The sequence below is a fragment of the Ictidomys tridecemlineatus genome, unplaced genomic scaffold (assembly GCF_052094955.1).
Source record: "Ictidomys tridecemlineatus isolate mIctTri1 unplaced genomic scaffold, mIctTri1.hap1 Scaffold_737, whole genome shotgun sequence".
In the NCBI taxonomy this organism is placed as follows: domain Eukaryota; kingdom Metazoa; phylum Chordata; class Mammalia; order Rodentia; family Sciuridae; genus Ictidomys; species Ictidomys tridecemlineatus.
The window spans coordinates 122,175-145,991 of record NW_027525337.1 but is presented as its reverse complement, the minus strand read 5'-3'; the positions used below and the strand labels follow the sequence as shown (position 1 = coordinate 145,991).

The 23,817-nt window shown below is 42.1% G+C and overlaps 1 protein-coding gene across 7 annotated transcripts in view; it reads right to left on the bottom strand.

The window, feature by feature from the left end:
* Positions 1–11,339, bottom strand: part of LOC144374545 (biotin--protein ligase-like) — a 62,061-nt gene extending 50,722 nt beyond the window's left edge. For all 7 annotated transcript variants that reach the window (XR_013433914.1, XR_013433915.1, XR_013433911.1 and 4 more), the window contains exons 1-3: positions 11,032–11,339; positions 9,002–9,969; positions 3,955–4,137 (exon numbers count right to left, since the gene is read on the bottom strand). Coding sequence is in view for 1 of the 7 variants with exons in the window: in XM_078037315.1 (XP_077893441.1) it covers positions 4,000–4,137; positions 9,002–9,969; positions 11,032–11,080 (1,155 nt within the window). In the remaining 6 variants the exon portion in view is untranslated. The remainder of the gene's footprint in view (positions 1–3,954; positions 4,138–9,001; positions 9,970–11,031) is intronic.
* Positions 11,340–23,817: the final 12,478 nt, after the last annotated feature.

Sequence of the window (23,817 nt, the reverse complement as noted above, 5' to 3'; positions counted from 1 at the left end):
TTTTGACCCTGCCCCTGGGAGGCTGAATTACAAGAGGGGTTCTGGTCAGAGGGGAAGCCCAGCTGGCCACCCAGAGGCACACCCAGCACAGCCTTGCCTGCGCTTCTTGTGCACAGGGATGCTCATGAAGACACACGTGGCAGGATGTTCCAGTAGGAGTCTCAGACTTGCTGTGGGGTCTGGGTGTTGGAGAGCCTCAGAACACAACCCTATCACATGGGTCAATGTCCGCCAGGTGGGTTTCTCCTGTGTGGAACTCTCCCATTCTTCTCCATTGAATCACAGTAACATAGAAGCACACAGGGGCTTCATAGATCTTCTGTGCCACTCGCTATCAAGAGCAGGGTTAGGGCACCAAACTGTATCAACTCGCTGGGAATCAGTAAAACTATTCAAGTAACTCATGCATGCATTTCGTTTTCATATTCTTTACTATAATAGGACCTAGTATACGGTAAATGCTAACTCAAACTCATTATGAGCTATGACACTAAAATAATTTCTACAGGCCTAAAAGAAAGTGCCACCAAAATAATGCAAAACTTCTAAATTATACTAGGTGACACTGATAAAGAGAAAAAAAAAAAAAACAAATTTCTCAAGAACTACTTTGTGGTTCTAGGGGCCCATAGGCAGGCAGCCTAGATCAGCAGCGACACCTTGTGGTGGAAGCTTGGCTTACAGCAGCAGAGTATTTTCCAGGAAGTAGGAAATAAAACCCTGAGACATCCAAGTTCTAGGACAGGTGATTCCAGCAGTTGGCAGTACCAAGGTACTTTTATGTAACGTAATCCCACAGGCATCAATGTGATCTATTAAGGCCACAGGAAAGAAAGCTAAAGGACAACCAACTTGTATTCCCAACTCTTGGGTCTGTGTCTGTAAATATGAATCCAGCAGCACGATGACTAGGTACTCAGATGTGTCTGTCTCAGCCTCAGTGACATCAGGACAACCACAGCAAGAGCAACCATCTGGCCACCTCCAGAAAGGCCATCTCAGTTTATCTATTCTCAAATTCATTGGAAAATAATAATATTAAATTTCTGACAATGTCCTTCTTAGTAGATTCAAGGTCTTTTAAGAGGAGTTGATAAATATTAAGGAATGGATATAGTCTCGGGGCTTAGTTCAAGGGAAGAGCACTTGCCTAGCATGCATGAGGCCCTGGGTTCAATCCCAGTACAGCAAAAATAAAAATATGTACAAGTGTGTGCAGACATGCGTACACACACACACACACACACACACACACACACACACACACACAGTACAGCCAGAAATGAGCAAATAGAAAAAAGCAGTCCACAGCAGAGACACCCAAGAAGACCAAACAGGACCCAACATTTCTGAGGCTAGTATGTAAGGTGGGGCTGATAGGGAGCATTTGTGTGTCCACAGAGCAAATGCTTGCTTTAACCAGCCTCGCCTAGTTTATGAAGGGTGAATCAATATTCCCCCAATTGATCAATAATAGGGGAAAATTTTCTCCCACACCTGCTGCCCCAGAGAGTTTAAATAACTGGAAGGTCAAAAATATGTTCTAAGGTAAGTAGACACATAACACAAAGTTTTAGCTTGGGTATTTCCTTTATGCCCACCCTAAAGAATATACCAGAATGGGCTGAGGTTGTGGCTCAAAGATAGAGCACTCGCCTAGCATGCGTCGGGTACTGGGTTTAATCCTCAGCATCACATAAAAATAAAATAAAGGTATCGTGTCCACCTAAACTTAAAAAAAAAAGAATATACCAGAAAAGACCAGTGTTCAAAAAGTCTGCTCACAGGCCACTCTTTCCTCTCTGTTCTCAGTCCAAGAGTCCCAAGGTCCCAGTCCCGAGTCCACCATGGTCAGAGCTCCCAGGAAAGGTGAGGGAGCACTACCAAGGGCCAGTCTGGTCCACGTGGGGGGAGCCCTGGAGCAGACAGGCACTCCTTCCCAGTCCAGTCCAGCTCAGGGAAGGAGGAAAAAGCTTCAGACCGTGACGTTATACTCCCCCAGGACCCACAGTCCTCACCCACAGGGCCCAGCCCCTCTTATAAGGGGCTTGTCTACAGGAACCTGAAATGCCACAGATGGCTTTATTGTGGTGTTTCTGTACGACAGAATGGTGCTTTTCCTTCTAGTATCTGAATGCATGAAACAGATGAAAGATGGGGAATTCTGAGTTCCTGAGATGAAGGTACAAACAAAAGCCCCATCATAACTCCCCAGAGCATGCATCAGGAGCAGGGCAAGCTGACAAGAGCTGGGTGAGGAAAACACAGCAAGAGCATGTTTCTTAAACAAGAAACAATCCCTTGCTGCATTTTAAAAAATATTATTTTAGTTGTCAATGGACCCTTATTTATTTATATGCAGTGCTGAGAACTGAACCCAGGGCCTCACATATGCAGACAAGCACTCCTCACTGAGCCACAACCCCAGCCCTCATTGCTGTACTATTAATTTTTAAAATTAAACTCATTACCTTTGGTTTTTCTAGACTAGGTGCCAGGCACTGGTCAAGCACATTCTAAACTTTAACTCATTCAACCTCCCAAAAACCTATAATAATCATTATTACATTGTTATTTAAATAATAATTCTTTATATCATACATAATGTATATTATATATAATCATATAGTACATAATTATATTTTATTAAAATAAATTGTTATCATGATATTTTATTATTATAATAAGCTGTTATTTAATAATAATTCACACAGAACTTCCACAGATATTATTTCACTCTGTCCTCAGGGAATCCTGCGAGGCAGCTCTCGGGTTTGACATCTGTCTTCTCCAAGGAGCAGATGGCATCCCTCTGTAAATTCAGCTTGCAAAGGACCCGAGTGGTCAGGAAGACAGTGCCCTCTCTAGCCCCTCTGTTGGGGCGAAGGATATGTTTTGTTCTTCTCAAGGGAGGGCAGGTGAACCCGGCGTGTACGTCACCTGGGCAGCAGGGTATTTTCTGAAGCTACATGGTCACATCACTAAACTCAGATCCCCCTGTTAAGGGGAGACAATGGAGAGACACCCCCAAGATAACCAGATTGTCACTAGGAATAAGAAACTGACAGGCAGGGCCACGTGAGGGGATTAGCAGAAACACACACCTGTAGAATTTGGCGGCCTGCCCGAAACCCGGTTTCAACAACAGGGAGCAAATGTAGACCCGAGGCCAGAGAATCCCCAAACACATCCCCAGCTCAGGGCATTTTCCTTCAAGACACAAGTGACAAGGATGGAGATCCAGAGCACTTTTGCCACAAGATGGCAGATGTCTGCACAACACAGGGAAGCTGGGACTTTCTCATCCAAAGATATGCTGAGGAAGGACTAGAACAAAAGAACTCGTTTTGATCCCAAACAATTATGGTTCCCAAATGTAGCCATCCCTCGGGATCCATGGGGGACTGGGTCCAGCACTGCCTTCCAATGCACACTGAGGTCCACAGGTGCCCAGGTCCCTCATATCAAAGGACAGAGTATTTGCATTTAACATACGCACATCCTCTGAATCCCCTAAATGAACTCCAGATGACCTGCACACCTCCCACAATGTGAATGCTGTGTGAGTAGTATCACACTGTGTTGTCTAGGGAGTGAGGACAGGAGAGAAGCCTGTACGTGCTCAGTAGAGACAATTAATGTCTCCACTATCTTTTGAAGTTGGCTGGCTACACCCTCAGATGCAGAGCCCACAGATGTGGAGGGGCACTGTTCACTCTCAACACACACAACAGGGATCCTGCCCCTAAAAAGGGCCATAACTTGCAGACCTGACACCTCCTGAATTCCAGTCTTCTCCACCTCCCTTACCTACACACACCTAAACAAGTCAGACACCCGCACATCAGTAAGAGGGTTCCTAAACTCAAAGTCAAAGCAGAAATGGAAAATCATGATAAAAATAAACACCAAAGCCAATGGAAACAGCCACAGAGCGGAGTATGAGGTGCTCACCTCCAAAGCCAACAGCAGGTACAGGGGTGTTAAGGCAGGAGCTTCTCACAGGTCACAGCTGACACCCAGGGCCAAGAGGGTCTCCTGGAGAACTTCGTATCTTCTCATGTTGCTGGATTTCAGCAGGTCGAAGTCTTCTTGGGTCTGCACCATGAAGGAACTGGGAGGTAGTTCTAAGTGCATCTGGACAAAAACACAACACTTGTTAAATCAAGGCACTTACAGTCTCAGAGAGCTTCTTCAACGGGTTTTCTAAAAGTGTGAATTCCTCTCCTCACCAACAGCAATATAAACTTGGGACCTGAATATCTGAAAAGTAATGGCAGTAAAAACAAAAATATTTGAAAGAACCCTTTCATTGTTGTTGTTGTTGGTGGTGGTGGTGATGTTACTGGGGACTGAACCCAGGGGTGCTCCACCACTGAGCTACTTCCCCAGGCATCTTCAATTTTTATTTTGGTGGCCATCCTGGGGGTTAATATCCTGAGTTGCCCAGCTGGCCATGAACTTGTGATCCTCCTGCCTCAGCCTCCTGAGTTGCTGAGATGACAGGTGTGTGCTACCACACCGGGCTCTGGAGGGCCTCTTGCACTTGTTGCTACCAGGCTGAGACGTTGGGTAGAGTCAACCCTAAGGGGTTATCAAACTCTTTACAGGTTGATTTTTATCACCAGCTGTGTGACCTTGGGAAAGTCACTTTAAGTTGGTTGTAAGCCTAAGTCACCTGCAGTATCCTTGTGCTGAGAGCCTAAATGAGGTGCTACTGAGCTCACACAGGGAGGCAGAGGGCCAAGATGAGAACTTCCACCCTGTCCATCAGTCCAAACTGGGAAGCAACCCCTGGAAAACAGCATGGGGAGCATCTGTAGGACCTGAAACACAGGGGACCTCCTCCACTGCCCTACTCGATCTCAGTGCAATTCTAAGACTCAGAGCCTCACGTGCTTACCCAGACCTGCTGTTCAGTGAAAATCAAATCATTTCTACCACCAACCTCTGTCTCGCACACTGGAACTTCCAGCTCCCCTGAGATCAGATTTTAGTTGTGTTTTAAAGCCTAGAGCTTCCAGGATACCAGCAAAGTGACCAGAACTAGTTTGCTTTACTTGGTTTTTGTCCACTGAATGGAGACCTTCTGACCTGGAGATTAGGAAAATAAACAGCAAGGTGCCAGCCTTCGGGTACCTACACAACTCTCGATTCCCACCTGAGCTCTGACCAAGCCAAAGACTGTCCCAATATATTGTCTACAATGGTCCAGATGCTAACATCAAGGCCACATCTGAAAAGGTTTGCAAACACTGTCCAACATGGTCCCCACACTCCAGTTAGGCACCAGTGGCTGGGGCTTTCCCACAGACTGAGCAGGACTGCCAGTGGGCAGCAGGGTCCCGCCTGTCCTCCAGACAGCTCTGGGCAGGGAGGAGGCAGAAAGCGGGAGCATGGATGGGATCTGTGTACTCTTGTCTCCTTGCCCCAAGATGGGCCTCTGCTCTCAAGTAGACACAGCCAGGCTGGTGGACAAGCCACACCACAGTGGACACACTTCCTTCAAGTGAACAGGTGGCCATCCTGGGGGTTAACATGCCAGGAGTTAAAATGAAGGAGAAATAAAACAAGCACAGTTCTGTTCCCACCAGAGCTCAGGGAGAGAGGGTGGCATTGAGTGAACACACATGAATTCACTGGATGGGGTGAATACACAGAATATTCTAGAAGCTGGGGCAGTGAAACGTGCTGAACTCATCCTCACACGAGAAGGACACCGAGGGGGACTTCATCCACTGAGCCACCATTAGGCCTCTGAGTTCCAGGAGACAAGCCACTGAATGGGGAAAACACTTCTACTTACTATCTTACGGTTTCAAGATTTTAGGTGCTGGGCCTGGTACAGTGTGGCACATGCCTGTAATCTCAGCAACTCTGGAGGCTGAGGAAGGAGGATCACAAGTTCGAGGCCAGCCTCAGCAACTTAGCAAGGCCCTAAGCAATGTGCTGATGGGGGCCACGGTTGGGTACTCTGCTATAAAAGCAGAACCAATCCTGCCCTAAGTTAAAGACTCTGTCTCAATAAATAAAAAGGGCTGAAGTTGTAGCTCAGTGGTAAGCACTCCTGGGTTCAATCCCTGGTACCAAAAATAAAATTTAAAAAGAAAAAAAAATGTTAGATGCTGGACTGGGGTGTAGGTCAGTGGTAGGACACCTCCTGGCATGCACCAGGTCCTGGGTTCAATCCCTAGCACCACAGGAAAAGGTTTAGGTGCCATGAGAAAAGAGGCTGCATCTGGCTCTGTGCTGTTAATAAGGGACAGAACAGCACCATGGGTATGTGTGTCAGGTGTGTAACTGGTTCTCCACGGTGTCAAACCTCAGTCTTACCCTCTGCTTATAAAACTACTACCACAGAGACAGGCCCATCTCTATAACTCAGCTTCTAAACTTCAGGCTTTTTAACTGGACTGAAAGTTAGAACATCTCTGGCTACAAATGGGGTTAAAGGCCTCTAGAAGGCAGAGCCGAGGGATCTTGCCAACCATCCTAACATGCACAAGGACCATCCCTCCCCACAAAGAGTTATTAGGCCCCAAATGTTGATGGGGCCATGGTTGGGAACTCTGCTATAAAAGCAGAACCAACCCTTCCCTGAGTTAAAGCTCAATAAGAAAACACAAAAATCTTAGCTGGGCGCAGTGGCCCATGCCTGTAACCCCAGCAGCTCAGTGCTGAGGCAGGAGGATCACAAGTTCAAAGTCAACCTCAGCAATTTAGCAAGGCCCTAAGCAACTGAGCAAGACCCTGTTTCTAAATAAAATACCTTTTTAAAAAGGGACGGGGATGTGGCTCAGTGTTTAAGAATCCCTGAGTTCAATCCCTGGTACCAAAACAAAACAAAATCTTTCTAGATCCATTTTTGAGCTTTATCTGAACAACTTCATGCCAAACTCTTGATACATTTGATAATCAAATAACAGCTTTAATCCATGGCCTTAGATTTTCCCTGCAAACTTGGTCAGCACCCGGAGCATCCAAATGTGTCCTTTTTTCCTGCATCACTGAAATTGAGCAGGCATCTAACAGGCAGCCTGCCTGCTGGGGTGCCTCAGCCAGCACAGCTGTGTGTCGCCTGCAGTGATTTTTCTCCCCGTCACCAAATTAATCACAGAGATGAAGACGATGAAACTGAACAGTGAAAGGAAACTGACCAGACTATAATATTTACTGGTTGATCCCACCGAGGGGTCACAGCAACACAGCCTGAGGAAGAAACACGGACCGTGTCACACAGAAGACTGGAAGTCATCTAAAATCAAAAATGGCATTCTAATCCTCAGAATCTGATGTGTATAGTGGCATCATGTTGCCTTTTGTCCTTGGGCTACGCACTGCAGTATCAAGTTTTACGACAGTGATGGGGTCAATTTAAATGGTGCAGCCAAGAGATTGGCTAGGTAACTAGAAGAAGTGGATCACAACAGTGCCGAATCGATTTCCTACTACAAATCTGCACTCAGAGGCAGTAAAATTCGCTCTTCAGAACTGAAATATGGCTCTCAGAAGTCAGGGGTTTAGGTGGATTTTTTGAGAATGCACAGTTACTATAGTGACCATATTTGCAGAGAAGATAAGAAGTACATTTATTAGAACTCCAAAAACCAACCCAGGTGGCTTGCAGCCCTACAGGAAACCTACTTAGATTGCACACATTCATCTGGACCAATGTCCAGATTTCTTAATCTTAAGCATCTCTGTCCGAGTTCTCATCAGAACAGATGGGTGGGCTCTAGGATAGCAAAGAAACTGACCTGACCCACCGGAAGGGCACCGGCTCAGAAAACTCAGGGGATTAGAGCTTCCAGAGGGATAGGAAAGAGACAAGGCCTACAAAAGGAAAACAAACAGAGGAAGTGAGCGATTCTCAAACCCAATAAATAAAACCAAATCCAGGACGGCCACCGTTGGGAGCCTTCTGGGCAAAACACCTTCATCTCCTCAGCTCTTTAGATCCTGGTGCCTTGAGGAGGGAGCATTCCTCTAAAAACTTGTGCGCTCAGTGTGCAGGATTTGCAGTAGATGATGAATGATGCTGATCTCATCTGTGACTTTGCCCCCAACAACAAAAAGCCAAAGGGGAAACCGCAGAAGAATCCAAGCACTTCCTAAGCTTGGGAAGTAAATCTGCATTTCTCTTGTCCTTTTTTTCCATTTTCTTCTTACCTCTGTATGAGCATGCCATTATAAATCTACACAAATTCCACCTTATTTATTTAATTTTTTGGTAGTGAGAATTGAACCCAGTGGCACCTAACCACTGAGCGACATCCCCAGCCCTTTTTATATTTTATTTTGAAACAGGGTCTCAGGGAGTTGCTTAGGGCCTCACTAAGTTGCTGAGGCTGACTTTGAACTTGTGATCCTTCTGCCTCAGCTTCCTGAGCCTCTGGGCATGTGCCACCAGGCCCGGCTCCACATTCTCTTACTTGGAAGTTTCCTCAATGCTTAGTTTTAAGAGTGACAGAAAGGAACTGTGGATTGGAGGATGTTTCTAAGCCTAACTCCCTCCACGACTGACTGCAATATTTTAACAAGATCATCAGTCACTGATGTCTGGAATCACCACCCCTGAGTCTTCCAACTTCCCACATTAAATAAAGGCTCTTGATATTACCCAGAGTGTACTTGAAGGCAATGTGTTTTAGAAAGACTGCAACCAGTAAAGATGGGAACAAGAAAGAACTTCCGGGCTAACGCTTGCTTAGCAAGAAGCCCTCCTGCCTCCTGCCTCCTTCACAACACGTGGTTCGTCGGGGTTTTCACAAAAGCCCTGGACCAAACTAAACTTCCCCTCACCTCAAAACAACTCTCAGTTGGAGTCAAAAGTGCCCAGTGAGCCAGGCAGGCTCAGCCGAGGAGCACTTGCCCAGCTCACGTGAGGCCCTGGCCTCTGTCCCCAGCACCGTGGCACACAGCATTGAGACCTATACACATACAGCCTTCAAGAGCATGCTCCTTCCCAAAGACACCCAACAGCATCACACCAACTCAGTACCTGGAAAAGAATGGCTTCCCCTCCGCAGGTTCCAAAAGACACTTGCATGATCATCCTGTCCTTGTCCTCATTGTCCAGGTGGCCCTGGAGCTTTCCAGGGCTGAGCTGCTTCCCGGGGCCCTCCTCATAAACATAGCCACTGCTCAGAATGCTGAGCTTCACCTCGCTCTGGTCAGCCTTGGAGAAAACCAGGCTCTGGACTGTCTTCTGCAGCACACCCTTGCTTGTCACCTGCAAGCCATCAAACGTGAAGGATGAAGACAGGCCCAGTACCTTCCTTCCCTGAGAAAGATAGGCTAGGAACTTCTGGTACAGGTCTTCAGGGATGGGTTCCCTGATGGCAATGACCAACAACAGACAGTTGTCTGGCCATGGGTCCCTGAGCACACTTTCCTCCTGCAGGTGGTACAGAACATAGCTGTCGGTGTCCACACAGTCAGCCAGGATGGCCCACACCTGCTGGAGCCACCCGAGGGCCTCCTGGGAGTCGGGGCCTATGTACAGAAGGATATTGGGTGCCTTTCCCGTGATGTTGACTCTCCTCCCTTCTTCTTTAAGGCAGATCTCATCGGCAACACCCTCCAAACTGCTGCCATGATCATAGGGAAGGTCTGGAATGTTCTCTGCAGATGCAAACTTGACCGAATCAATGGTGCTATTCTCAAGTTCTAAGCATTTGTGGCAACTAGACAGGTGGAGGTGAAAATGCTCCAGAGGGCCCGCTCCCTGATCACTGTCCCCAGGAGGCTCACTCCCAGAGGCACTGCCCCTCCTCGGCTTGGAAGAACCTTCTGGAAGAGAAGAACCTTCTGGAAGAGCCTTTGGGTCATCCTTGCCAGGGTGCTCCATAAAGTCCCGCACAGGCTCAGTCTCCAGGGAGGGCTCAGGGTTTGGCTGTAGGACTTGGGCTTGCTTGTGTTCAGCCTGATCCTTGAGTTCCTTCAGAGAAGAGTCTTGCAAGTGCACAGCTGGAGTACAGGAAAGATCAAAGAGGGCTCATCAGCACTTATTTGTCATGCAGCTGGCAAAAGAGCCTCACCAGCTCTCCACATTCTGCCACCTACAGTATGGCAGAGCCACCTGCACAGCTCCCACTCACATCCCCACCTCAACTCTGGGTATCCCTGGGAGCCACACAATCGCTGCCACCAGCTGGAAGGGTGCTCCTGAAGACCCCCAGTGAAATTCCTGATTTCCACATCCTTCCTACTCAAATCAGAACCCCAGATCATCTTCTTGACTGGTGAAGAATGTGAGATTAAGAGGGGAGATTTTTGCCTATTAGAGATTCAACTAGGCTAGGCTGTTATTCTCCTACATGACACTGAAACTGAGGAATAAAAAGGACACATTCATAGACCCTACCCAAGCATGCCCCAGGAGGAGTCATGCACAGGACACTTCAGAGGGTCTGCGAAATGGTCTATCCAGTGCAACATAAGCTTACAATAACTGATCCAAAAAACAGGTATTGAGCGCTTTCTGCACATGGCACACAATATTAGGCATGTGTGCATGGTAAATCAGATTCCCAGAGCCAATAAGTGGCACTTACTTGCCCCTGAAACAAATGAAAGCGTCACACACAAGCCTAAGGAAAGCAGGTCATGTGCTACCTGTCCAAAACTGTGAAATGCATATTTAAATAAAAAGCCTTTAGATTTAGACCTTCACAGTACAACTGGCTATTATTCCCTTTCAGTCAGAACTATAGGCGAGAACCATTATATTGTGTTATGTTATGTAAAATAAACACTATAAGTCATCCAATATGGATGCTATGTCACAGATATTGCAATTATGAAAAACCCTGGTTTTTAATTAAGCACTAAAGATACATCTCCCTGACCCCAAAAAACCTCAACACTTGTGTGAATCATAAACTTTCCTTGTTAAATCAAATCAGTTTTCTGAATCAAACTGAAACCAAGCACTGCCCTAAGTTACACCAACAGCAGCACTCCAGAGTCTATAAGCTGACAACCTAGGACGTTCCACACAGGACAGAAACATTTCCTAAAGTTACGTACAGACGATCTTTTGGGGCACCAGTCCATTATCCATCTGGAGAACATCCATCTGGAAAACATCGCCAGAATGTTTTTTTTTGTTGTTGTTGTTTTTAATTTTTGAGACAGGCTTTCACTAGGTTGCCCAGGCTGTCCTTGAACTTGCAATGCTCCTGTCTCAGCCTCTCCAGGTGCTGGGATCACAGGTGTGAACCATGCCCTATGTTATATGGCACACCATGTCTTTGTTCTTCTGTCAAGAAGGGGATGTTGAAATCAGCAGGAATCAGTCAGGACCCTTCCTGAGAAGTTTGCAGAAAACCAAGCATGAAAATTAATAAATGAGAATAACTTGAATTCCAAATCCCACAATACCTGGAATCAATTTTTATATATTCAAGCTTTTTTCTCTCTTTTTTCCCCCTAAGCACATCTTTTCTATTTTGTCTAAGCCAGGGATCCACCCCTCCAGGTTCTCTTATAGTAACATTTGGAAAATTAGCTGCTTCCATGGATCAGAATTTCAGAGTAAAGTTTCCTCCAGAGCCCAGAGGGTTCCATTTTCCATGCTCAAAAGATGGGGGTGGAATGGGGCCTGGGTCCTAAATGGGACATCATTATCCCAGAGGTCTCAAGTTGTCCATTTAATCAGAGTGGGCTTATTAATTCTGGAATCCAGTGTTTTCAGTAGCGTATTCTCTTTGTTGAAGTGCACCTTTTCAGGTCAAAAAATTGATTTGCTCATTCAGAGTTCTGATCTAGTGTGGGGTTTATTACCAAGTCCCCTATCTAGGTGGCCACAGTTTCATGCTCTACTAACTTAAAATCCACTGTATGTAGGGAAGGCAAAATCAGACAGGAAGATGGGGGAGTTAGCTGCTTCTGGGGAAGAGAGTCTTGGTAGTGTAGGCCAGTTTTCAGGTTGATTAATGATGTATTTGTTTCTTAAATATTAGACTTTATTTACCCATTTCAAAGCGTCAAGAATACCTGCAGAGTTCCGGGGAGAAGGTGCTAGCCAGTTTCCCAGTGCAAGCCACCCTTCATTTCTACAATGATGAGTCTGAGCTGGATTCAGATGAGGAAGAACAAGGGGAGGAAACACAGACCTACCATCTTCAGTGCCAGGAGTCAGAAGGTCATCAGGAAAATGGCCCAGGGGGACAGGGCAGAGGCGGGCTGGTAAACCCATCTAGAGAAGGGGATGGTCTAAGGGGCGGCCTTCGTGGTAAGGGTCAGCTCCCTCGTGGTGACCCTCCTGGGGGCAGTGAGTGTGTCTCATGCAAATGAATTGGGTCTCTCCCGTGTCTGCCCCACTGTTCCCTGGGGCTGCTGCAAGACCCCTGCTTGTGTCCTAGAGACAGCCCTGGCAGGACATGACATCTTCCACTAGATATTCAGAGGCTGGGAACTGCATGCGCTGCCTCTGCTTAGCAGGCTGAGAACACAGCTTTTACTTTTTCTTCTCCTGGTTATTCTTTTTTGGTGCACTCATGCAGACCTTTTCAGAAAAGGTGCCAGGACAAAGAGGTCTGTGTCCACACAGGTTGTTATCAGGAAAGGCAAGCTTTCAAAGCTCACACAGCGTCATCACGCTCCTCATCAGATTACAAGTGATTCCTATTAATAGACTGTCAACCATGCTTGCCTCTCACTTAAACAGAGTCATAATGTAGCTATTTTTGCTTTTGCAAAAATAATTTAAATATTAAATCCCAATTTTAACTCATTGTCCAATGAAAAACTAGGTGATGCTCCGTAATTAGAGAGTTTGTTTCTTTAGAGACTAATTATGAACTCTGATAATCAGTGTCAGCCTTTGCCTGGAAGGAAATGAGTCACCTTCTCATTAGTAATCAAGTTTGTCCATTTTTTAAGAGTGACCCAGAAATTCAAGGATATGAGTTTCAGAAATACAAGACAGAACATCAGACACCACAAACATTATACACAAATAGGACTAAGGCAGAAAAAATAAAGTCAAGGAGGTTCTTGAGGTACTTTTTAGGATGACTGAGGTTTTAGAAAGGACAAGCTGCCTGGTGAAATAAAATGTGTCTGGCTTACACAAGAACCAACATTTCAAAATCTTAAAGGGATGAGTGCTTAAATGACTTAAGGCACTGCCATGGTCTAGGCAGGAGAATTTAAACCACTATTAAATGTTTTCCACACAGAATAGGCAGTCCTGGTTTATTCTGGATAATTGAGGGTTTGGATATGTAGTATATAATCAGAGGAAACAAGCAGTAAAGAACAAGAGCTAATTTGGGGTAACCAAAGACTTGGCTAAAAGATGATTCCTTACTCTGGATCCCTAAAATGAACAGATTCTGACTAATATTCACTGGACAAAAGAGTTTGAGACACCTGAATTCTCAGCTAAGAAACTGAACCACGCAGCACTATGAAGACCAGCCCTGTTCTCTGTTTTTCTATCACTCCCTCTACCACAATCCATTCTTTTTCTTGCCCTAGAGATTCCTGGACTGTTTGCTTACAAAAGAGTGTTCACAAGCCTACCTGGCTGCTCTGTCTGGCAGCAGCACAAGAATCAACAGTCAAGGCCAAAAAGGTCTGGGGAAGGGAATGGTAATTGCTCCCAGCTGCCCTCTGTTCTGGTCCCCTGGTCCTCCCCTCACCCTTTTCTCCAGGCATTCCATCTCCAAACAAAGCTAACACATGCTAAAGAATGATTTTTCAAATCGCTTCCCTGTTACTGTGAAACCAGATTAATCCACACACCGTCTTATTAAAACCTCACACAAATGGAAGCAGAGACAGAAAAGAGCCACCAAAATGTAGAAGTTTTGAAGTTCTATCACTGAAGAAGAAATAAAGAAACTGGTATTGACTACTCCAAGTGTTAATAGTGCTTTCTAGTTTCCTCAGTAGCCACACCCATCCTTTTTCTATCACTCCATCTCCTACAGCTCCAATAATATTCCAAGATTTAGAATCTGAGTAGTACACCAAAAATCCTTCGGTCCCATTGTAGTTGTTCCTCATGGGATGCTCAGTAGTTCTTGTTTTCCGTGCCACTTCAGGAAGTTTTATCTTATACACATATGTATACGTCCTCCCCCCAGCAAGACTTCAGAGGGCTGCCACTCTTCTTACACAAGAGAAACAGTGTGCACAGACACAAGCTCGCATGGTACAACTGTGGATAATTCAGTCATAGGCCTCGTGGTTTTTCTGCCTGTTCACAACACCCAGCATGGTGATCGGGCATAGTAGTCTGCTCAATAAATATCAGTGTGATGTAAACTAAACCTTTGTCTGAACAGTGAGAATTCTATGGTGCTTCAGAGTCCATCTAACCCTACAGCATTCAGGATTCAGGGTCACAGAGAGAGTAACTGCAGGAAACTGGCTTGAATCTACTCTAAATACCACTGTTCTACACAATCACCAAATCACACTATTTTCTCACTAATCTTCTCTTCATATTTATTTGGGGGGAAAATTTGGACAAAATTCTCCAGTTCAATGTGTTCACAGAGTAATACCACCTGTCACTTAAATAACTTTCTTGTTCTTTACTTTCACTTTTCTTTCCTAAAGCCCCTTTCATAATGATCAAGTAGGAGACTACTTTGGTGAAGAACATTTTAAATCGAAGGTATTGCATTAATAATGATAATGGTACTAGTCTGAGAATCAGCAACCATTTTAGACATATGAGACTAAATGCTTAGTGATAGTTACTAATAGTGAATAAATAGGTTCTAGAAAATTTGGGGAAATCCAAGAAAAATTCCAATTTACTTGACATCAGTATGTAAGGCAAAAAAACAGGACAAATATGGAAACAGCATACATAATACTCACACATATACATACTCATACAGACACACACGTACGACAGCGGAGGTAGGAGAGATACTAAACTTCATTCCTACCTACAAAATTCCTACTACTGGACATTGAGAAGAGGGCTTAATAAAAACCTCCATCATACCCACACATTTATGCTAGCTTAACAAATAAAGTCTACAAGGTTTTCATTTTTATTGTATTCTGATATGCCCTACTCCTTTGCTAGCACATATAGATAAAATTAAAATGAAGGACTTAATTAAGCTTCTCTAAATCCTGAAAGAGAAATATTTTTCCATTCTGCTTCCAAGAGAAGAGACAAAAAAAAATTTCTACATGAAATGAATGGTGCTGACAACCCACAATTGAACAATAAGAAGGAAACTTCACATAGGATTATTGTTAACCTGGAGACTGTGTTGAAAGAAGTCAAGCTAAACTCATATCTATTAATGCCAGGTTTACAGGCCACACAGCACAAGAGGGAGACAGACAGTGAAAGCAGACAATGAAAGTTTTATTGGATGGGGAGCCAGAGGCATCTGGAGCTGTCAAAACAGCTGGAATTTCCTAGAAAAGACAACCATAGAAGAAGCAGCTCAAAGTATGCATAGAACTCTGTTCAAATCCTTTAACAATTCACTATGCAGAAGCATATGGGATTCAGGAAAACAAGAGGAAGCAAGAAACTCAAGAGTGAAAAAGCAGGCAGAAGGCTCCTGGTTAGAGCCTTGCCAAATTAGTGGGCCTTGATAAACACTCCAGGGTTTGGTCAAGCCCTCATACTTTCCACAGAACTCTCTGAAGGGTCCTTAGAAATAAGAATCACATCTCAAGACTAAGATTTCACCTGTTAGAAAGAGAAGCAAACCTATTCTCAAACTAAGCCTCCATCAGATCAAGGTTATCTCTCAGGAATGGAACTGCCTACTAAAACAAAATTCAACATTCTTTAGTAGAAAAACCTTTTAAATGCATCAACCACAATGTCCAGTCAATAATTAAAAACTAAAGCACACTCAAAGTAAAGAGCAACTGAACCCATAGTCAAGAGAAGAAGTTGATAGAAACATAGCCACAGACAACCTAGATGTTAAGGACTGACAGAAAAAAAAACTTTAAATAATAATTGATAAATGTTTTTATAATACACATTTTATAAACTGTATAATTCATAACCTCACCTACCCCCATCATCTCAGCAAACTTGAGTTTCCCATGATTTTTAATCAAAATAGGATTTGGAATGGGTTATTTTTGAAAACCTGGAGCAAACAACTTGAAAGTGATTAATGACATCCAAACTTAATTATATATTTACACCTCCCAGTAGGACAAGGGAGAGAATAAAATGCCTTCTCTCTGTGTAGTGAGAGGGCTTTATTAAAACCTGACAGCAACTATTTAGCAGCAATAATTGAGTTTTATGCGAGATTACACAGATTCCCCTTGTCTGGCATCACAATCTGATCACACACTGACAGGGTAGGTAAGTTTCTAACAGTGAGAAAAAAACAGTAGAGCTTTGCATAAAACCAATCTTTAAAAGTACTTTTCCTCATCTGTCAATGTGATATTATCAAGGGTTTCTGTAATTTCTATAAACAATCATTATGTTTTAGCTGAGTCAGTAACACAATGCCCTCTTCGAGAGTCAGACATCTTCTGTTTTAAAAATCACTTTCTACCAATTCCCACCCTCCAAAAAAAGAATTTGGCTTCAAATTTATTTTCTTAATCCACTGAGCAATCTCATGAATAAAAATATAATCACATACCCTGCATGCCTGATATAATTTTCATAAAACTTTCTAAATATTTTAATATTTATTTACTATTTTGTGAAAATATTTACTGAACATGCCGGCTTACCTTCTTTCCCCTGGGAAGGAAAGAAAAGAAAGAAAAAGCAAGGCTGATTAAGATATATTGAAAAGTATACCAAGTACACATTACTTTTGCTTAAGACTCTGTGAAGGAATCACCAACTCAGCCTCTGTGGTGAGTTCTTGCTTTCCCTATGAGTACAGATGGTGACTTTGCCATTCCTGAAAAGGCTAATCTTACCTTTTCTGAAGTAAACACTCTTTTTACAAGTTCAGTTCTTCATATTGATTTCTCAGATGAGAAGGATGGCTTTACCATTTTTTTTCTTATTTTCCCTTTCTCAATCAAGGACCTTGCTTCCCTCAGAGCAGGACTGGAAGATACCAGAGGGACTGACTGACCCATCCAGAACTTTATATCCATAAATATTCCATTCTATCAACAATTAACACAGGCCCAGTGACAGAATTTAGGTAGCTCTATTTTTGTTAGCCACAAAGGAAGTTCCCTGCTTCTGAGTAGTGTTTCTCACAGAAAATGTATTGAACATCTTTTACTTCAAGAAACACATTGTTGGGACTGGGGTTGTGGCTCAGTGGTAGAGTGTATGAGGCACTAGGTTCAATCAGCACCGCATATATATAACTAGAATAAAGGTCCATCGACAACTAAAAAATATCTAAAAGAAAGAAACACATTGTTGAGCAATAGCAAATACCAGGTACCTTGCCTCTCTGGTCATGCTTACGAAGTCTGAGACTAGAACTCACATACCTGCTTCCTCACAAAAGTGACCCTTACTGTTCTCTCCAGGTAAGTGCTCAGAGCTTTCTCCCCTAGAAATTTTCTCTCCCCATGGCAGATCATAATCTATAGACCAACATTCAGAACCTATGTGAGGGCTGGGTTTGTAGCTCAGTGATAGAGCACTTGCCTAGCATGTGTGAGGCACTGAGATCCTTAGCACCCCATAAAAATAAATTTAAAAAATAAAGGTATTGTGTTCATCTACAACTAAAAACTATTTTTAAAAAAGAACCTATGTGAAATTCTCCCCACATAAATCACCACATCAAATTATATCCAAATAACTTGGCTCTCTGTATGGTACTACTATTCCGGATGCTGCCTAAAGCAAATAAAATAAATAAAAGGAGAGAACCTGTATCTTTTTTTTAATGTTTATTTTTTAGTTGTAGGCGGACACAATTTGTGTGTGTGTGTGTGTGTGTGTGTGTGTGTGTGTGTGTGTGTGTGTGGTGCTGGGGATTGATCCCAGGGCCTTGTACATGCAAGGCAAGCACTCTACCAACTGAGCTGTATTTTTATGTGGTGCTGAAGACCAAACCCAGTGCCTCATACATGGCAGACAAGCGCTCTATCTCTAAGCCACAAATCCAGCCCCCAGTATCTAATTTTTGAAAACAGTTAAGAGGCATATAAATTGAAGAGCTTTTAGTTCAGGAAGCACACTGTTAAGCAATAGCTACATGGCTGGTCCTGTGCAAGTTATTAACCATGAAATATGCCTAAGATCAGGACCTCATAATCTAGTGAGAGGAAAAAAATATCAACAAGTAATCACAGTGTAATGGGTTAACTGCACAAGACAACTGAATAACAGAACTGAATAACAAAGCAAGCAAGCAACTAAGGCACCAGATGCCTCTAAGAGACTAAACAAGATTTCAGTGACCAATTCTAAGGTATTAAGTTCCCTCCCTTATTATCTCCAGTTGTAGTCCCATTCTTAGAGGAGAATACACCACATGTTTTCTTTGTCAGCTAGAAAAACCAAGTGAGCAGTCCATAATCAGTTACATAAAATCTTTCATTTCCAATGTTATCTTTATTTCAATCCAAACAAACTATTGTTAAGCTTTACTGTCATCACAGCTTAAAATATTTTCACTTTGTTAAAGAAAACTGTTTCTGACTTGGGAAAAAAATAAATGTGACATTAAAAAAGTTAGATCCTGGTGTCAGAATGAACTCAAGTGGCAAAATTTTTACAATTATATGAAGAAAAAGAAGACAAATATTATCAAATCTTATTTTTCCAACATTTTCCTTGAAATAAATAGAATGATACTTTATTATCAAAACTTTTCAGTTAGGATTAAAAAAAAGATCTAGAGAAAATATAAAGAAGCTGTTTATGAAATTATCTCACAGCTTTCCTCAAACAAGAAGTCTGGCGAATAGTAATGCATTCCACTGTTGTCATGAAGGAAGAAAGGAAGGAAGGAAGGAAGGAAGGAAAGAAGGAAGGAGGTAGGTAGGGAGGGAGGAAGTCTGGCGAGACCACAAGCCTGGAGAAAAATAAAAGAAATGCTCTTGACTCAAAAACTAGATGGCACAGCCTACCTTATCCCTCCTCCTCCTCAACAGTGATTTAACCCCACAGGATGCCCACTCACAGCCCTGCCCCAACCTTACATATGCATATACTGGGCTAATGAAGGGTCACAGAATATACATCTTATACATCTTCCTCCTTCACAGTCTCACTTTCAGAACTGGATTTTTTTATACCGGGAGGAAAATTTCATATGATTATAATTATTACACTGGACAGAATTAAAGTTACTATCTAGAGTTTATCTTAAAAATAAGATCATAGATGATAAGAGATTCTAAGGCTATGTTTTAAACTGAAAAATATAAGAGAACACACTCAATATGTATTAATTAGCCACTCACTAAAAATTCCTTTTTTTAATTTTTATTAATGCATATTAATTACATAGAACAATGGGTTTCACTGTGGCATATCTATACATTCATAAACATATTTTTATCATTTCAAGCCTCATTTTCCCCTTCTTCTTCCCCGCCTCTCCACCTGATCCCCTTTCTTTTCTCTAATAGTCTCCATTCTATGAAGTCTTTTTTCATTAGGCAAAATATAATGGTAAGATAGCAAAAAATTCTTATTGACCATTTATCTGACATCCACATCTTTCTATATTCATCACCCACTAAAACTATCAGCAAAGTCTAAAAACCAATAACATTTCATAGAAATATTAAAAATAAAAAAAACAAATATTGTCCAGTATCCTACTGTATAAAAAGAAAATATGTGAAGAGAAAACTTACTTGCAGTAGCCAGTGCCATTGTGATAAGTAACACAAATTTTTTCATTAACACAGGGCTCATAGCCATCTCGACACTGCAATGCTGAAAACAAGAAACATACATATAACAGAAATTAGTCACTAATCATAACCCTCAACACCAAATGAGATCCTCATCAACACTGATCCCCACATCTAATCTGATCTGGGTTTCCCCTCAAGTTTTAATAAGTTTATCTTTTAGCTTCTAAATTCATAAAAGCAGAAAAATTCATTCCTCAAGTGTCTTCCCACATGAACTACTTTTGTGGTCTTATATGCTTTTATTTCTCTGTGTTTATGTATCTTTGGCTATTAGATCTCTCTCCCAGAGATAGACAGTAAGACACTTTAATCTATAACATCTATGGCATGTCATAACCATCTTGAGATTTGGATACTTCAGATAGAGTAATATTAGAATTTATAAATGAATGTTTAGAAGACCTAGGTAGATACTAGGTCACCATATTAGGAGTTATTTAGCCTTAAGCTGAAAGTTTAAAACACTTCACACACAAAAAAAATCAGAAATATCAATAATATCCATTCAACAAACAGAAATTGAAAGCCTAGTATACACACTCCTAAGACCCAGGGAGAAAAAGGAGAAATTTTTGAATATATATTAATGAATAAAACATAATCTCTAATTATAAGGGCTCACAAAAAGGGAGTAAATCATGAATAGAGATTGTAGAGGAAGGGAGAACAGAAGTTAACAAAATGAGGACTGCAAATTGATGCATCTACTCTGGAAAGCATTATGGAGATTCCTAGAAAACTTGGAATGGAACCACTATTGGATCCAGTCATCCCACTTCTCGGTATACGTCCAAAGGATGTATACTACTGTGGCACAGCCACATCCATGTTTATAGTAGCTCAATTCACAATAGCAAAGCTCTGGAACAAACCTAGGTGCCCTTCAACAGATGAATGGATACGTCCAAAGGATGTATACTACTGTGGCACAGCCACATCAATGTTTATAGTAGCTTAATTCACAATAGCAAAGCTCTGGAACGAACCTAGGTGCCATTCAACAGATGAATGGATAAAGAAAAAGTGTGTGTGTGTGTGTGTGTGTGTGTGTGTGTGTGTGTGTGTGTGTGTGTATACATACATACATATACATATATATATATAAATACACAATGGAATATTATTCAGCCATAAAAAGAAATGGAATTATGGTATTTGCAGGTAAATGGATGAAACTGGAGATTATCATGCTAAGTGAAATAAGCCAATCCCCCAAAAAAAGCCAAATGATGTATGGATTTGATGTGTAAATGCATAATAAGGAGTGGGGAGAAATAAGGAGTGGGGAGAAATATAGAAGAAGTTCATTGGATTAGACAAAGGTGAATGAAGGGAAGGAAGTGGGGATGAGAACAGGAAGGCAGTAGAATGAATTGGACATAACTTTCCTATGTTCATACATGAATACATGACCAATGTAACTCCACATCATGTACAACTACAAGAATGGGAAGTTATACTCCATGTATCCACAATATGTCAAAATACACTCTACTATCTTACAAAAAAAGTACATGTATAATGGCATAAATTGACGTTAACATACTTTATATACATAGATACGAAAAATTGTGCTCTATATGTATAATAAGGATTGTAATGCATTCCACTGTTGTTGTGTATCTTTAAAAATAATAAAAATAATAATAAAATAAAATAAATCAGACTACTCAGAAAAGAAACTGCACTAGTAGAAACTTTCACTGATTTCAGCCAGGAAAGTCCATCCCAATCTGCTATGCACTTGTCAGAAACTTACGGTTTCTTAATTGTTTTAGCTTTAAGAGTCATAATTTTCATCACCAAAATGCATATCATTAATCCTAAAGACAATTAGACAGGAAAGACAGAAATAAACTTAGTCTAACAATTGAAATCAAAGTTCAAAAACTCCATTCTTGGAGACCATGAAGATGTCCATCTCCTAAGATGTACATATACAAATACTTGAAAGCAAAACTGGGAAGTCCCCACATTTGAGTTTCTCTAGCCACAATGTTCTATATACAAACTGTGCAGTATCAGAGACTATAAGCTTGCCCATCCCAACAGCAAAATCAACTTCTTTTCCCAGAGAGCCTAGGTACAAGCTGGATGTCAGAGCAAGTCCTCTGACATACTACATAAGGACCCTTCATTAGCCCAGTACTGCACCAAGAAGTGGAATAATCTGAGAACATGTTTACAGAAACCTTATCTCATCCTTTAAAATAATGCTGTTTAAAAAATAGTAATGACAATGATAGTAGCAAACACAATGTAGCACTTACTAAATACCAGTTACTATCCTAATATACATCCATTAATTCTATCTTCACAACAACTATAAAAAGTTGTTAATTTAACTTTATGTATTCCACAGAGGGCACCTGACTTGATTACTATTACACTAATGACCTAAGGAGTCTGAATCTAGAAACTGTGCTCTTAACTACTGTGCTCTTTACTACTCTGCTTCCCACAGCCTGACACTGGTCCTCACAGGAAGGGCAGGGAAGGCATTATCACATCCATTTACCAGAAAGTGGAGGCCAGGGACATTAAGAAGTCCCCTCATAGACATCACCCCACTAGCTGATGGCAGTGCTGAGCCTAAGACCCATGTCTCTTCCTAAGTCCCAAAACCATTTCCATAACAGCTGCTGGGATCACATAAGCAGTCACTGGGCCGTGGGTGGAACAGGCAGATTCAGAAAGAGGGTCATCTTCTTGCCCATACCCCACTTCCCTGTAAGGCTCAAGTGCTCCCTCTTCCCCACTGATAAGCCCAATGTAAGAACTATAATTAAAACAGTTAATGTCAAGTTATTTCCTCCATACCAAAGATCTCAAACTGATTTTTTTATTCTCTTTAGACACTTTTATTAGTTTCCGTGAGAACTTCCTGGCTTTTCTCTATTTGCCCTTCTCCTTTAAATAAAAAGGAAAACTCTCTTAGGAAAGGAAAAGTCCTCCAGGCACAAAGCAAGGTGCTGGTTCCTGTGAGAATCCCCATGCAGTGGAGGAAGGCAGCAGACCTAAATTCCTGCCTCAACTATACCTTCCTACGCCATTGCAAGCAAGGCACAATCTCAAAGGGCTCAATTCCCTATAGGTAAACCAATCTGGAGGTGGACTAAATGCCCCTAAAGGTCCCTGTGATCCAACAATGACTCTCCTGTATTAAAAGAACATAAACAATATGCCCCATACTTGGAGAAACCTATCCAGGACCCAGCCATCCATGACTCAGAAAACTGTGGGTGAGGGGGTGGGGGGGAATCACACTCTGTTCCTATTAAGTGTCCTGGCAAATCATTATAGTTGTGACAGGTTCAGAGAAATACAAACAACCCAAAGTCAATATGAGGCAATCAACCTAGCAAATAACTTTATAGCCTAGCCTTAGTGAACCAATCCAATTCGTGACTGAAAAGGAGGCAGGCTTACAAGGCTAATAATTAATGCTGTTTGACTGATTTGTGGGATCATGCTACTTTGAACCTTTAACATTTATTATACCACAGTCCTCAAACTCTAGTATGCATCAGAAACACCTGAAGGGCTTGTTAAAACACAGTGCCAGACCTAACCCCCACAGTTTCTGATTGAGTAGGTCTAGAGGGCTCCTGAATATCTACATGTCTAACAAGATCCCAGGAGATGCTAATAATACAGGTCTGAGGAACCACATGCTAAGAATACAGGCACTGAGAAGATGTAAGTGTCTCCTAAAACCATACACTCCTCCACAGGTCTTAAAATATCTAGATATACTGTCTGAATAATAAAAATAAAAATAAAGTAAAATTCGAGACTCATGACTTTACCTGGGGCTCTTTCTAAATGAATACTGTAATTATTTGTAGAAGTGAAAACTTTGATAATACAAAATGATGAGATGAGACTGGGAAAGATCTCATCTCATAATTTTCTTTTTTCCAACATACATTTAATTTTAACAATGAAACTGAAGGCATCTTAATATTTGTAGAATGAAAACAAAATACTAAA